The 14,858-nt window shown below is 40.0% G+C and overlaps 1 protein-coding gene across 14 annotated transcripts in view; it reads left to right on the top strand.

Moving 5' to 3' along the window:
* Positions 1–14,858, top strand: part of HUWE1 (HECT, UBA and WWE domain containing E3 ubiquitin protein ligase 1) — a 152,936-nt gene that overhangs the window by 22,634 nt on the left and 115,444 nt on the right. For all 14 annotated transcript variants that reach the window (NM_001266752.1, XM_077987620.1, XM_077987613.1 and 11 more), the window contains 1 exon segment: positions 10,491–10,559. In NM_001266752.1, coding sequence (NP_001253681.1) covers positions 10,515–10,559 — 45 coding nt within the window. In that variant the 5' untranslated portion in view covers positions 10,491–10,514.

Here is a 14,858-nt window from a genome sequence, read left to right as displayed (position 1 = left end):
ACCTGCTAGTAATAAACCAAAGTGCCTCCTGTGTGCCAAGCTCCAAACACCAGAAGATGTAGGAAAGAAGCTCCTAGAGTAGGCAGCAGCTAATCTAAGGCATTTGTTTAGATGGTGTTCTTAATTTGGTGCATGTCCTTTGGCTCAGGGGCCAGTGTTTTCTTCTTTAAGGAAAATTTTAGGCCTGGCACAGTGGCTAACGCCTGTAATCTCAGCACTTCGGGTGGCTGAGGCCAGGAGGATTGTTTGAACTCAGGAGTTCGAGACCGGCCTGGACAACATGGCAAAAACCCTGTCTCTACAAGAAACATAAAAATTAGCCAGGCGTGGTAGAGTGTTTCTGTGGTCCTAGCTACTCTGGAGGCTGAGGTGAGAGGATTGCTTGAGCCTGGGAGGTTGAGGCTGCAGTGAGCCAAGATTGTGCCACTGCACTCCAGCCTAGGTGACAGAGCGAGACCCTGTTTTTTTTTTTTGTTTTTTTTTTTTTGTTTTTTTTTTTTGAGACGGAGTCTCGCTCTGTCGCCCAGGTTGGAGTGCAGTGGCCGGATCTCAGCTCACTGCAAGCTCCACCTCCCAGGTTTACGCCATTCTCCTGCCTCAGCCTCCTGAGTAGCTGGGACTACAGGCGCCCGCCACCTCGCCCGGCTAGTTTTTGACCCTGTTTCTTTAAAAAACAAATTACGAAAGGAAATCTGATTATAAATGGATCTATGATCTACAGGAAATTTGGAAGGTTCAGAAAAGCATGAAGCATAGATACAACTATGTGTTACCCTGCCACCTAGAGGCAACCATTAGAGGCCAACTACTAATAATGTTTATTTCTTCCTTTCCAAGGTTTTTTTACTTTCCCACCCTGTGGCAGACATTTTCTCATTAATAGGGAAGTGATAGGTACAGACTGCAATGTAATCACATATGGAGGGATATCCAGTCAAGATTTGAGGGGTTCGGGAGAGGATTGTCCTAATTCTGGATAGTATTCTGTTCAAACCCACATAAGTGCTTATTAGATTACAGTGAAATAGAGGCTAAATGGTCCCCTACCCCCAGTTTTCAAAGGGATTCTTACAGTTATCCCCTCTTTTCAAGACAATTTGCAGCCACTTGAGAACATAAGCTAGTGTCTTTATTTACCTTTTCCTCTACATTTTAGTGACCCCATAATTCTCTGCTTCCATTTACGGGCAACATATTTTTTTTTCCCCCCGAGATGTAGTTTTGCTCTTGTTGCCCAGACTGGAGTACAATGGTGCAATCTTGGCTCACTGCAACCTCTGCCTCCTGGGTTTAAGCGATTCTCCTGCCTCAGCCTCTGAAGTAGCTGGGATTACAGACATGCACCATCACACCTGGCTAATTTTTTTGTATTTAGTAGAGACGGGTTTTCACCGTGTTGGTCAGGCTGGTCTTGAACTCATGACCTTGGGTGATCCACCCGCCTTGGCCTCCCAAAGTGCTGGGATTACAGGCGTGAGCCACCGCACCTGGCTCAACATTTTCAAAAGAAGTTTTTACACATGCCATCTATGCTTTCTCACTTTCCATTGATTCCCTGACTCTAGTCTGGCTTCCATTCCCTCCATCCCACTGAAACAATTGCTTGTCAAATTGTCTCTGTTACCAATTTCAGTGGACATACCTCAGTTTGACATTTGATGCAGTTGATCACTCTTGCCATCTTTCGTTTCTCGTGATAGCATAATTGGCTAGTTTTGCTCTTTCCTCACCAGCCTCTCCATTGCTGGGTTTTCCTTCTTTCTTTGCCTTTACATTTTTATTATATTGTGTTTTTTTGTGTGTTTTTTTTGTTTGTTTGTGTTTTTTTTTGGTAGAGTCAGGGTTTCATCATGTTGCCCAGGCTGGTCTCCAACTCCAGAGTTCAAGGGATCTGCCCTCAGCTTCCCAACGTGCTGAGATTATAGGCATGAGCCGTTGTACCCGACCCCAATTCTTTGCCTTACCTTTAAATGCTAGAGCAAATAACTCAATTGTGGGCCTCCTTCTTTCCTTCTTTGTAAGCAATCATCTCCAGACCCATGGCTTCAAGTAATATATGTGTGCTGACAGTCACAGATTTTTTTTTTTTTTTTTTTTTGAGACGGAGTCTCGCTCTGTCACCCAGGCTGGAGTGCAGTGGCCGGATTTCAGCTCACTGCAAGCTCCGCCTCCCGGGTTCACGCCATTCTCTTGCCTCAGCCTCCTGAGTAGCTGGGACTACAGGCGCCCGCCACCTCGCCCGGCTAGTTTTTTGTATTTTTTAGTAGAGACGGGGTTTCACCGGGTTAGCCAGGATGGTCTCGATCTCCTGACCTTGTGATCCGCCCGTCTCGGCCTCCCAAAGTGCTGGGATTACAGGCTTGAGCCACCGCGCCCGGCCGGAATTTGTTTCAAATTAACTTATTTTTGTTGAAGGATTTTAAAAAAAAAATGTAATAGGGTTTTCACCTGATTAACTTCGAAGCGGTAGAACTCATCCCCCAGTTACTGTTCCTTTCATTAGTGAAATTACAGCATCTCAGCTTCTTATCTTGGGCCCCAGTTTCCTCTCTCGGAGTAATTTTTTCAAACAGATGGGATTCAGCAGTCTAGTAGAATCTGTCACAAATTTATATTCTTATCTGCCAGTATTTTGTAGTAATAAAACTGGTTGAAAAAAAAGGCGAGGCCGGGCGCGGTGGCTCACGCCTGAAATCCCAGCACTTTGGGAGGCCGAGGCGGGCGGATCACAAGGTCAGAAGATCGAGACCATCCTGGCTAACAAGTGAAACCCCATCTCTACTAAAAATACAAAAAATTAGCTGGGCATGGTGGCAGGTGCCTGTAGTCCCAGCTACGGGAGGCTGAGGCAGGGGAATGGCGTGAACCCGGGAGGCGGAGCTTGCGGTGAGCCGAGATGGCGCCACTGCACTCCACCCTGGGCGACAGAGCAAGACTCCATCCCCCATCCCCCCCCCCCCCGCCAAAAAGAAAAACGGTGAATAGCATATTATTAAAGCATAGACTTGGTAGTCAGACCTGGATTTAGATCTTGGTGCTAACATTTACTGACCAAGAAAGGTACTTTTTTTCCTCTCCTCTTAACTTCAGTTTTCTGTCTGTAAATAGAGGCAAAACTTGAGTGGTGAGGACTGTATGAAAGAATATCATGTGAATTCTCTAGGTAGTATGTCTCAAACTGTATTCTTTGGAATACCTCAGTTGGACTTTGAGTAGATGCCACTTGAGAAAATGGTTCTGTGCCCTAATAAGCCTCCTTTACCTAAGATGTGTTAGAGCCATTAATAATGTCAGTTAGCTATGTGACTGCCCTAGTGGAAGAGAAATTCTGTGTATAACATTTCCCAAATTACAGGATTCCTGTCTCCCTTTATAGAGCAAGACATTCTAACACACTTTGGGGAACTCCAGTCTCAGTATTGTCTGGCTTGTAACGGACACTCAGTAAACGTTCCCCCCTCCCACCGTTAAAACCAGTTTTAGAAATATGAGAACACAACAACTTCTAAATTTTTAAAGATGTCTCATGAACAGTGATGTCTTGGTTTTTTAAACTGCAAATGTTTCTTGCAGTAGAATTATAGACACCAAGGTAGGATTACACTTGTTATGGGGACATTTGTGTGTGTTCATTCATATTGGCCGTATTATTTTATTGGGTGCATCAAATGCTTATACTTGGGACTTAGAGTCTAGTGCCACTCATGCAAATAACCTGAGATGATTTAGAATTATTATGCCACCAGCATAGTTTTTAGGCATCCAGAGTCTTGTGTTGGCAGCAGAAGCACCCCCAGCTAAGCTGTTTCCGTGGGGGGTCCTTGGCTGTAGTTCCAGGCTCCCTAGCTTCCTTGGTTCCTCTTAGTGTTCTGCATGTGGAGCTCTAGCCTTCTGTCAGTTCTGTGAGCTATCAGATACTCTTCCAGTAAATTACTTGGCTGCATTAATTATCCAGTCTTTCTGTAGTTACAGACACTTGACTAGTATAGTACCCTAGGTCAAAACAGCATTAGTTAGAGCAAGATGCTTATTTGTTTGAAGATTCATCAGTGACTCATCTGCATTAAAAAAGTAAAATGGTTGTGATTTACTTATTTCAGTGCATAAGTTACTCTGTGCTCTTGTTTTGGAGGATTGTTTTTTTTTTAAAATAGACTTTATTTTTAGAGTAGTTTTACATTCGCAGCAAAATTGAGCAGAAGGTACAGAAATTTCCCATATACTGCCTGCCTCCACACATGCATAGCCTCCCTTGTTATCAGCATCTCCCACTAGAGTGGTAACACTTGTTACAATTGATTAATCTACATTGATACATCATTATCACTCAAAGGCCGTAGTTTACATTAGGGTTTTCCCTTGGTGTATACTTCTGGGGTTTAGACACATAATAACATGTGTCCACCATTATAGTATCACACAGAGTAGTTTCACTGGCCAAAAAATCCTCTCTGCTCCACGTCTTCATTCTTCCCTCCCCACTAACCCTCTTCAACCACTGATCTTTTCACTGTCTCTCTAGTTTTTTCTTTTCCAGAATGTCATGTGATTGGAATCATACAGTATGTAGCCTTTTCGTACTGATTTCTTTCACTTACTAGTATGCATTTAGGTTTCCTCCATGTTTGTTCATGGCTTGATAGCTCATTTCTTTTTACTACTGAATAATACTCCATTGTCTGGATGTACCACAGTTTATCCATTCACCTACTAAAGGACATTGTGGTTGCTTCCAAGTTTTGACAATAATGAATAAAGGTACTATAAACATCCACGTGCAGGTTTTTGTGTGGACATAAGTTTTCAACTCCTTTGGGTAAATACCAGGGAGTATTGATTGCTGGGTCATGTGGTAAGAGTAGTTTTGTAAGAAACCACTGAACTGACTTCCAAAGTGACTACCATTTTGCATTCCCACCAGCAATGAATCAATGTTCTACTTGCTCCACATCCTCACAAGCATTTGGTGTTGTCAGTGTTCTGGGTTTTGGCCGTAGTGATACCTCATCATGGTTTTAATTTGCATTTCCCTGATGCCGTATGATGTGGAGTATCTTTTCATATGCTTATTTGCTATCTGTCTGTCTGGGTGAGGTGTGTGTTAAGGTCTTTGACCCATTTTTAAATCAGCTTGTTTTCTTACTGTTGAGTTTTAAGAGTTTTGTGTATTTTGGGTAATAGTCCTTTGTATGTCCTTTGCAAATATTTTCTCCCAGTCTGGCTTGTCCACTTATTCTTTTGACAGTTTCTTTTACAGAGCAGAATATTTTACATTTAGGTCTGTGATCCATTTTGACTTAAGTTTTGTGAAACATGTAATTTCGGTCTAGATTTTTTTTTTTTTTTTTGCATGTATATATCTAGTTGTTCCAGCACCATTTGTTGAAAAGACTATCTTTTGTCCATTATATTGACTTTGCTTCTTTGTCAAAGATCATCAGTTGACTATATTTATGTGGGTCTACTTCTGGGCTCCCTAATTCTGTTCCATTGATCTGTTCATTCTTTTACTGGTACTATACTCTTGCTTACTGTAGCCTTATGATAAGACTTGATTTCAGGTAATGTAGATCTTCTGATTTGTCCTTCAATGTTGTGTTGGCTATCCTGGATCTTTTGCCTCTTCATATAAATTTTAGAATCAGTTTGTCAATATTCACATAATAACTTGTTGAAATTTTAATTGGAGTTGCATTGAATATGTAGAGTTGGAAATGACTTAACATTTTGGCATTACTGAGTCTTCCTATCCATGGATTTGGAATATCTCTCCATTTAATTGTTCTTTGATTTCTTTCATCAGAATTTTATAGTTTTCCTTGTATAGATCTTACACATATTCTGTTAGATTTATATCTAAGTGTTTCATTTTTGTAATGTAAATAATATGTTTTTGATTTCAAATTCTACTTGTTCGTTGCTAGTATATAGGAAAGCAATTGACTTTGGGTTTTTTTGGGGTTTTTTTGTTTTTTTTTTTTGAGACGGAGCCTCGCCCTGTCTTTCAGGCAGGAGTGGTGCAGTGGCGCGATCTCAGCTCACTGCAAGCTCCGCCTCCCGGGCTCATGCCATTCTCCTGCCTCAGCCTCCCGAGTAACTGGGACTACAGGCGCCCGCCACTATGCCTGGCTAATTTTTTTGTATTTTTAGTAGAGACGGGGTTTCACCGTGTTAGCCGGGATGGTCTCGATCTTCTAACCTCATGATCCTCCTGTCTCGGGCTCCCAAAGTGTTGGGATTACAGGCGTGAGCCACCGCGCCCGACCAGCAATTGACTTTTGTACATTAACCTTATATCCTGCAAACTTGGTGTAATTGCTTGTTAGCTCCAGGTTTTTTTTTTTCCCCTATTCTTTCAGATTTTCTACATGTATGATCATGTCATCTCTGACAAAAAGACAATTTTATATCTTCCTTCCCAATCTTTATAATTTTTATTTCCTTTACTGCTTTAGCTAGGACTTTCAATAAAGTGTTAGAAAGCAGTGGTAAGAGAGGACATCTTTTTCTTTCTTTTTTTTTTTTTTTGAGACGGAGTGTCACTCTGTCGCCCAGGCTAGAATGCGGTGGCGCAATCTCAGCTTGCTGCAACCTGGGCCTCCTAGATTCAAGGAATTCTCCTGCCTCAGCCTCCCAAGTAGCTGGGATTAAGGGATTTTGCCATGTTGGCCAGGCTGATCTTGAACTCCTTACCTCAAATGATCCGCCACCTAGGCCTCCCAAAGCGTTGGGATTACAGGCATGAGCCACTGAGCCCGGCCTTTTTTGTTTGTGATTATTTAAGGGGGAGTGCTCCTAGTTTCTGACCATTAAGATGTTAGTTGTAGCTTTTTTTGTAGATATTTTAATCAGTTTGAAGAAGTTCTCTATTTCTAGTTTACTGAGATGTTTGACTTTTTACTGTTGAATTTTGAGAGTTCTTTATGTATTTTAGATACTATGTGTGGTTTGCAAATATTTTCTTCTAGTAAATTTTATTGTTCTACATTCAAGTGATCCATTTTGAGTTAATTTTTAATATAAGGTATGAGGCTTACGTCGAAGTTGATCTTTTTTGCCTGTGCATGTCTGCTTTCTCTGGCACCATTTATTGATAAAACTATCTTTCCTTGACTGAATTTTTTTTTTTTTTTAAATCAGTTGGGCATATTTGTATGGGTCTATTTCTGGGTTCTTTATTCTGCTCTATTGATATTTGTATATATATTAGTACTACTTGATGTCTGTAGCTATTTATATAATAAGTCTTAAAAGTGGGTAGGGTGATTCGATTCCTCCCTCCTTTTTTTTTTTCCAAAACTGTTTCAGCCATTGCTGTTCTTTCTTACACCTTTCCATATACACTTTAGAATAATCTCAGCTTATTTACAAAAAAAAATCTTGCTGGGATCTGAATAGGAATTATATTAAACCTGTATAACAATTTTAGGAGATTTGACATCTTTACTAGAGTCTTAAATATCTCCATGTATTTAGATCTCTGATTTTTTTGTTGTTCTTTTCTTTGAGACATCTCACTCTGTCGCCCAGGCTGGAGTACAGTGGCGCGATCTTGGCTCACTGCAAGCTCCATCTTCCGGGTTCACACCATTCTCCTGCCGCAGCCTCCACAGTAGCTGGGACTACAGGCACCCGCCACCACGCCTGGCTAATTTTTTTTTTTTTTTTTTTTGAGACGAAGTCTCGCTCTTGTCCCCTGGGCTGGAGTGCGATGGCCTCCGGGGTTCAACTGATTGTCCTGCCTCGGCCCCCTGAGTAGCTGGGATTACAGGTGCCTGCCACCATGCCCAGTTAATTTTTGTATTTTTAGTAGACGGGGTTTTAATATGTTTGCCAGGGTGGTCTAGAACTAGTGACCTCAGGTGATCCACCCGCCTTGGCCTCCCAAATTGCTGGGATTACAGGCGTGAGCCACCACGCCCGGCCTTAATTTTGTTTTTGTATTTTTAGTAGAGATGGGGTTTCACCCTGTTAGCCAGGATCGTCTCTATCTCCTGACCTCGTGATCCGCCTACCTCGGCCTCCCAGTGTTGGGATTACAGGCATGAGCCACCGCGCCCAGCCTAGATCTTTGATTTTTTTAAATCAGTGTTCTGTAGTTTTCAGCATATAAGTCTTGTACATATTCTGTAGATTTATACAGAAATACTTCATTGTTTTTTAGTGATTGTGAATGGTATTGCATTAACTTTGGAGTGTACGTATCCATTGCTAGTATATAGAAACATGATTGGCTTTTTTAACATTTGTCTTGTATTCTATGACTGCTGAGATTGGTTATTAGCTCTGGGAGGTTGCCAGGCTGGAGTGCAACGGTGCAATCTCATCTCACTGCAAGCTCCGCCTCCCAGGTTCAAGCAATTCTTCTGCCTCAACCTCTTAAGTAGCTGGGATTACAGGCATGTGCTACCATGCCGGGCTACTTTTTTTGTACTTTTAGTAGTGACGGGGTTTCACCGTGTTAGCCAGGATGGTCTCCATCTCCTGACCTCATGATCTGCCCGCCTCAGCTTCCCAAAGTGCTGGGATTACAGGCATGAGCCACCGCGCCTGGCCTTTTTTTTCTTTTAAGATGGAATCTCGCTCTGTTGCCCAGGCTGGAGTGCAGTGAGCCACTGCACCCATCCTCTGAGAGGCTTTTAAAATAGATTTCTTGGGTTTTCTATGTGGATGATCCTTTGACATCTGCAAATAGGGGCCATTTTTATTTTTTCCTTTCTGATCTGTGTGCCTGTTACTTATTTTTCTTACTGTATTGTATTGGCTAGAACTTTCAGCAGTATGTTGAATAAAAGTCATGATAATGGACTTCTTTGCCTTGTTTCTAATCTTAGACGGAAAGCATCAGTTATTTGAGTTGCATGGTATTGAGGCTGGCTGCTACGTCTTGCAGCAGGGGCGATTTAATAACCTCCCTGCAAATGACTGAAGCCACAGTAGTGTGGCAGCCACTTGCGTAAGACATTTGTGAGAAAAGGGGAGAAAAAAAGCCTTGAGAGTAAGCGTACAAATAGCTCAGCTTATAGTTTCCACCACATGGACAGGATTGTTGCCAGAATCCTGTTGGCTTCATTTGAGATATTTTGAGGTGGTTGGCACCAGGCATTTTGTTCATTTTGTATTGATACTGAGATAACTTTTTAAAAAGTAATCTGGAATTACATACCCTAAGTATCAACCATAGAAAACATTTTTTCTTCTTAAGGAATGGTCTCTACAGAAATGTTTTAGAACATATTCTGAATTCTTTACAAACTCTTCCTTGAATGCCTGCTGATTGAATGGATGCAGGTCATACAGGCAAATACACGCTATTTCTGTAGTACTGAGTATATTGGACTAAATCTAGGCAAAAAGCTGCCTAAAATTTATACTGTAATTGGTCAGCTTTATATTATGGCAGCCTTCTTGGGGGAGGAACATTGATTTCTAGTGACTGCTGAGTTAAATACATTGTTAATAGAATCTTTTGTGTGTAAAGAGCCTGCAACCCACTTCTACCTCTGTGCATGTGTCTCAGTTGCTAACAGGAGAAACATTTCTTGTGCTTTGGAGGACTTGTCTGCCATCAAAGATCTAGGCATCTGATCAGGCTGTTGTCTGCTTTTGAGCCTTCCAAATTACATGGCTTAATAAAATGATTGTTTTCTGTGCTCGGAATATTTCTGTTGGGATTCTTCATTTTCTAATTGAAAAATAAAAGTATTGTTTTGCCTTTGCTCTTAGGATACAACTAATACATTTTTATTGGTAGAAACGGTAAAAGGTGCATAGGTAAAACAGTCATACATAATCCTTTCGGTTAACAATGAATTAATATTCTGATGCCTAGCCCTTCTGAGCTGTTTGCAGTAGACATAAGTTTATACCATATGTTCCGTTTTGTAACCTTTTTATTTCATCATGAACATCTTTGTGTATTATATAGTTGTCTGTAATATTTTTAACAGTTGTGCACTATTCCATTTTAAACAAATCATATTTTGGACATTTGGTCTTTTTTTAACCTTGTGATGGAACAGTAGGTCTTCAGTCTTTTACTATTACACATGGTCATGCAATATAGATTCTTGTGGTTAAATATTTGTGTACATCTTTATGACTTTCTTTGGATTCCTAGAAATGGAAGCTATCAGGAAACTGCAGGGCTATGGTGAGTTTTTCCATCCTGAGATGTGTTGCAAACATTGTACACTCTTATTTTCAATTAAGAGTTGGAGATGCTTGTAAAAGAAAAAAAAATTTTTCATTTTGGCTTGACTTGGTTTCAGTCTTGTGCAACATGGGGATGTGGGCCAGTTTGATCTGGAGAGATTCTTTACCTCTCTCTACTCAATAGTTGTGCCTCTGAGATGGCATAGCATCATAACTCCAGTGTTTTTACTTTAAGCATTTTGCATTGCTCTTCATTCTGTATTGTCTATGTCCAAGCTTGTAGAGCTCAAGATTGTAGCTTTAAGTTCTCACTTCTTTGGGGATTTTCTTTTCAGATCGTAAAGCTGAAAATTGAAATCATGAAAGTAGACAGGACTAAACTGAAGAAGACACCTACCGAGGCTGTAAGTATCCAAAAGTTTGCTTTGCTTATTTTTTCTTCATTAAAAAATAAAAAATATTTGTGAACAGTTCATCCATGCTCTTCAAGTCTCATCACCCATATATACAAAAGGCGATAAAACAACAACTTGTCTAGAAACAGTAAGATTTTCTTTTGAACTTCCCTGGATTAAAAAAGTGGATAGCCAAGAGACCAGTGGAAAGTGAACACTGATCAATTAGTTCTTGGTAGCTGTGTGTGCCTGAAGTCAGCTCTCAGGCTGCTGTGCAATTCCTTCCTATGCAGAAAGGAAGTGTGGTATAATGGAAAGAGCAGATGTGAATTCAGATTTTTAATGTACTTCTGGGATCTTGCAATTTTGTTTTTTAGAAAATGAAAGTGGTAACATTTTTCTTACTAGTTTTTTTTGTTAAGGCCAGTGTTTTAGCTGTCTTTATTACTGATTCTTAATCACACAATTCAGCTTAACTTGTATATTGGGTGGTCATATCAATTAACCCTTTGTCGACAGTAGAAATCCCAGCTTCAATCTAGTAATATTCCACCAGCTAGCTTGAACTGCTTTCTGAGGTTAAGGAAGTGGTATTGTATTGTGATAGTCCTGTTGACCCTGTGTGCTTAGTTCAAAGAGCACAAGCTTTGGAATTAGACCTGGGTTTGAATCTTACTAGACTTTTGTGGCTGAGAGGTTATTAACTTGCCTGGTTTCCACAGCTACAAAAAATTTTTTCCTTCTTGATGTGAGGCAATTGCTTAGCATAGTATCTGGCACGTAAGTTAGTTCATATTGTAAATACAAGGTTTTAAAAAAATGTAAAAGTACCTGGCAAGTATCACCAAAAGAGAACAATAACATTTTGCTGTATTTTTTCCAGTTTTTTTTTTTTTTTTTTTTTTTTTTTTTTTAGGCAGGGTTTTGCTCTGTCACGCAGGCTGGAGTGCAGTGGCGAGATCACAGCTCACTGCAGCCTTGACCTCCCAGCTCAAGCAATGCTCCCACCTCAAGCAATGCTCCCACCTCAGCTTCCTGAGTAGCTGGAACTATAGGTGCATGCCACCATGCCTGGCAAATTTTTTATTTTTTGTAGAGACAGGATCTTGCCTTGTTGCCCAGGCTTCTTCCAGTCTTTTAAAAAATTATTACATGTGCACACACAATTATCCTGCCCTTTTCATTTAGCATTGTACTAATGAGTATGAGCAGCACTTTCTTCACATACCTTTGTCAGTATTACAGATTGTCTTTTAAATTTTTGTTAATTTCATAGGTGGGGAAGAAAGTATTTCACTGTTCTATATCAGTTATCTTCTTGTGCTGTTTATTTTGTATCCGACATTGGAATATCAAGTGTTTCTCTTACCGAATGCCATATATATTGAACGTACTCATTTTCGTATCTGTTGGAAATATCTTCATTTGCTTTTGATTTTGTTTTTGATGTGTTCTGGCATCTAGAAGTTTTGACAACTGTACTTGAATGTCTTTTACTGAAGGACAAAAAGAAAACTTGCTTAAGAAACTGTAATTTAAAAATTTAAAGTGAAACCAGTGTAAGAATCTACTGCTACGAGAATAGAAGACCTAGAAAAATGATCCTAGTGTATATAAGAACTAGATATGTGATGATAGAGGGATTATAAATTGGAAAGAAGAGACAATATTAGGAAACCGTGCTAGACTAATTATTTATCTTGTGGAGCATGGGTTACTATTATATTGTGATAAACTTGAGATAAACCAAAAGTCAAATGTTTTTAAAAGAAATAAGCTGTAGGAGAAGTAGAACATGAAGGTGAATGTTTACTTTGTCTTAAGTGGGGATGGTCTTTCCAAGCATTAAAACAAAGGAAAAAACCAAAATGGAAATGTTAAATACTGTATCCAAAATTTAAAAGACATGACAATAGCCATCCTAACAGGTGTGAAGTAGTATCTCATTGTGGTTTTGATTTGCATTCCCTTGATTTCCTTGATATGGAGCACCTTCTTATATACTTTTAAACTATTTGTATGTAAATAGACATCTGGATAAGTATCTATTCAAGTCCCTTGCCCGTTTTAAAATTTGTGTTATTTGGGGTTTTTTGCTATTGAGTTGCAGGAGTTCCTTATATATTTTGGAAATTAATCCCTCGAAGACATTAGGCAAAGTGAAATAAGTCAGCCGCAGAGGGACAAATAGTGTGTGAATCCTCTTATATGAGGCATCTAAAATAGTCAAAGATATAAAAGTAGGCAGTAGAATGATAGTTACCAGGAAATGGTGGGGAGAGAGAAGGGGGAGTTGCTGCTCAGTGGATATAAAATTATACAAGGTAAGTAAGTTCCAGAGATCTGCTGTAGAACAACATAGTGCCTATAGTTAACAGTCAGGTATTGAGTATAGTCTGCCCTCCATGTGTATGGGTTCCACATTTGCAGACTGAACCAACTGGTTAGTAAATATTTGGGGGAAAAAAACAATAAAAAAGAGTAATACAAAAGTAAAAATAGAAATTTTAAAGCAATGCAGTGTAACAACTATTTACATTGAATTGAATTCAGTATTGTAATACTAGAGATGGTTTAAAGTATATAGGAGGATGTGTATAGGTTATATACAAATACTGTGCCATTTTATACAAAGGGTGAGCATCATAGATTTTGGTATTCATGGGGGTCCTAGAACCAATCCCCAGCGAATACAGAGGGACTAATCAAAAATGTGTTATGAGGGTAGATCTCATATAAGTATTCTTACCACACGCACAATCATGTGCACACATAGGGACACAAGGAAACTTGGAGGTGATGGATATGTTTATTACCTGGATTGTGATGGCAACATGAGTGTATACATACATCCAAACTCACCCAGTTGTATACGTGAATTACGTGCAGTTTTTTGTATACCATTTACACCTTAATAAGCTCGGGTGGGGCGGGGGAGGAGGAAGACACATGACAAGCTGGGGAAGATATTTGTAACCCAGTGTAGTTAATGTTTTCAGTATCTAAATCAGGAGAAATGAATATCCCAATGACAAAATGGGCATAGGGCATTTAAGAAAAGAACAAACCCAGTAAATGTTCAGCAAGATTCAACTCTGTGGGTAATTGGAGAAATGCAAATTAAAAGAAAGTTTTTAACCTAGTGGATTGTAAGGGGTTGCTCTTGGAGTCATATGCTGATTTCTGGCTCTTATTTCCTAGTTACTAGCAAGTTACTTAGCATAAACTCCTAGAAGTAGAATTTTTGTGTCACTGGTTATGGACTTTTTAAGACTTGAGTTGTCTATTTTCCTTGAGCAGCATACAAATTTGCCCCCATTTCCCATACTGTGGTCAATGCTAGGTACTGTTTTTACGAAAGGCTTTTATTGATCACTTTATTAGCAGCTGTGCAAAGAATTTTTTCCCCAGATTTGGTATCTATTGAAATAAATCACTGTAAACCCTGGCAGTTGGTATTCAGCTGTCGAACTGGCAAATGCTTTCTTGTATCTTAACGTTGTGCTTGCTGCTTTCTCCTGCAAAATGCAAGGAATCTTGATAGTCTGATAAAACAGAGACCATCATACTGGTACATTAAATTGATACCATTATGCTAACTGGATCTTGTGAACAGAAAACACAAGCACACCTTAGATGCCTCAGACATATTTGTGCCAGAGAGTCAGAAACAAACCTTGTGGAAGCTTGAGGACCTTTCACATTAGGAAAGTTTCTAGTGGCCACATGGTTTGGGAAATATTGGGATATCCCTTCTAAAGTGAGAGGGAAGTTGCTGCACCTTGTACCACACATTGTGAAGAAAGAGCAACAATGTGTGATGTGTTTGGATTTTGGAGCCAACATATTGGTTGGTCACATTTGGGCATGCTATTTTGACCTATTTACTGCATAACCTCTAACACATTTAGTGGGGTACCACTAAAGTGTTAGTAAGGTTTGGATCTAGAAAAGACTCTGCAAAAGGTCCAGGCTATGATACAAGTTGCCCTATCACTTGGACATTATGACCTAGTAGACCCAGGTGACTGACTTAGGTATCAGCTAAAGATGCCATGTGGTATGTGGTGCTTTTTGGCAAGCCCCAGTAGAATTACAAGTAAGACCCCTAGACTTTTGGCTGTGCTGTCCTCTGCCACCAGCTATTCTACATTCACAAAAGCAGCTTCAGGCTTGCTACTGGGCCTTGATAAAGACTGAATGCCTGGTTCTGAGACATACCGAGTTATTATAGGATCCAAATGTTCCTCATGACCTGGGTGTTATCTCACCTACACATCATAAAGTTGGACTCGTATAGCTGCATTC

Source organism: Macaca mulatta, chromosome X (assembly GCF_049350105.2).
Source record: "Macaca mulatta isolate MMU2019108-1 chromosome X, T2T-MMU8v2.0, whole genome shotgun sequence".
NCBI lineage: Eukaryota > Metazoa > Chordata > Mammalia > Primates > Cercopithecidae > Macaca > Macaca mulatta.
The sequence above is the reverse complement of the archived record's forward strand: the minus strand, read 5'-3'. Positions and strand labels throughout refer to the sequence as shown.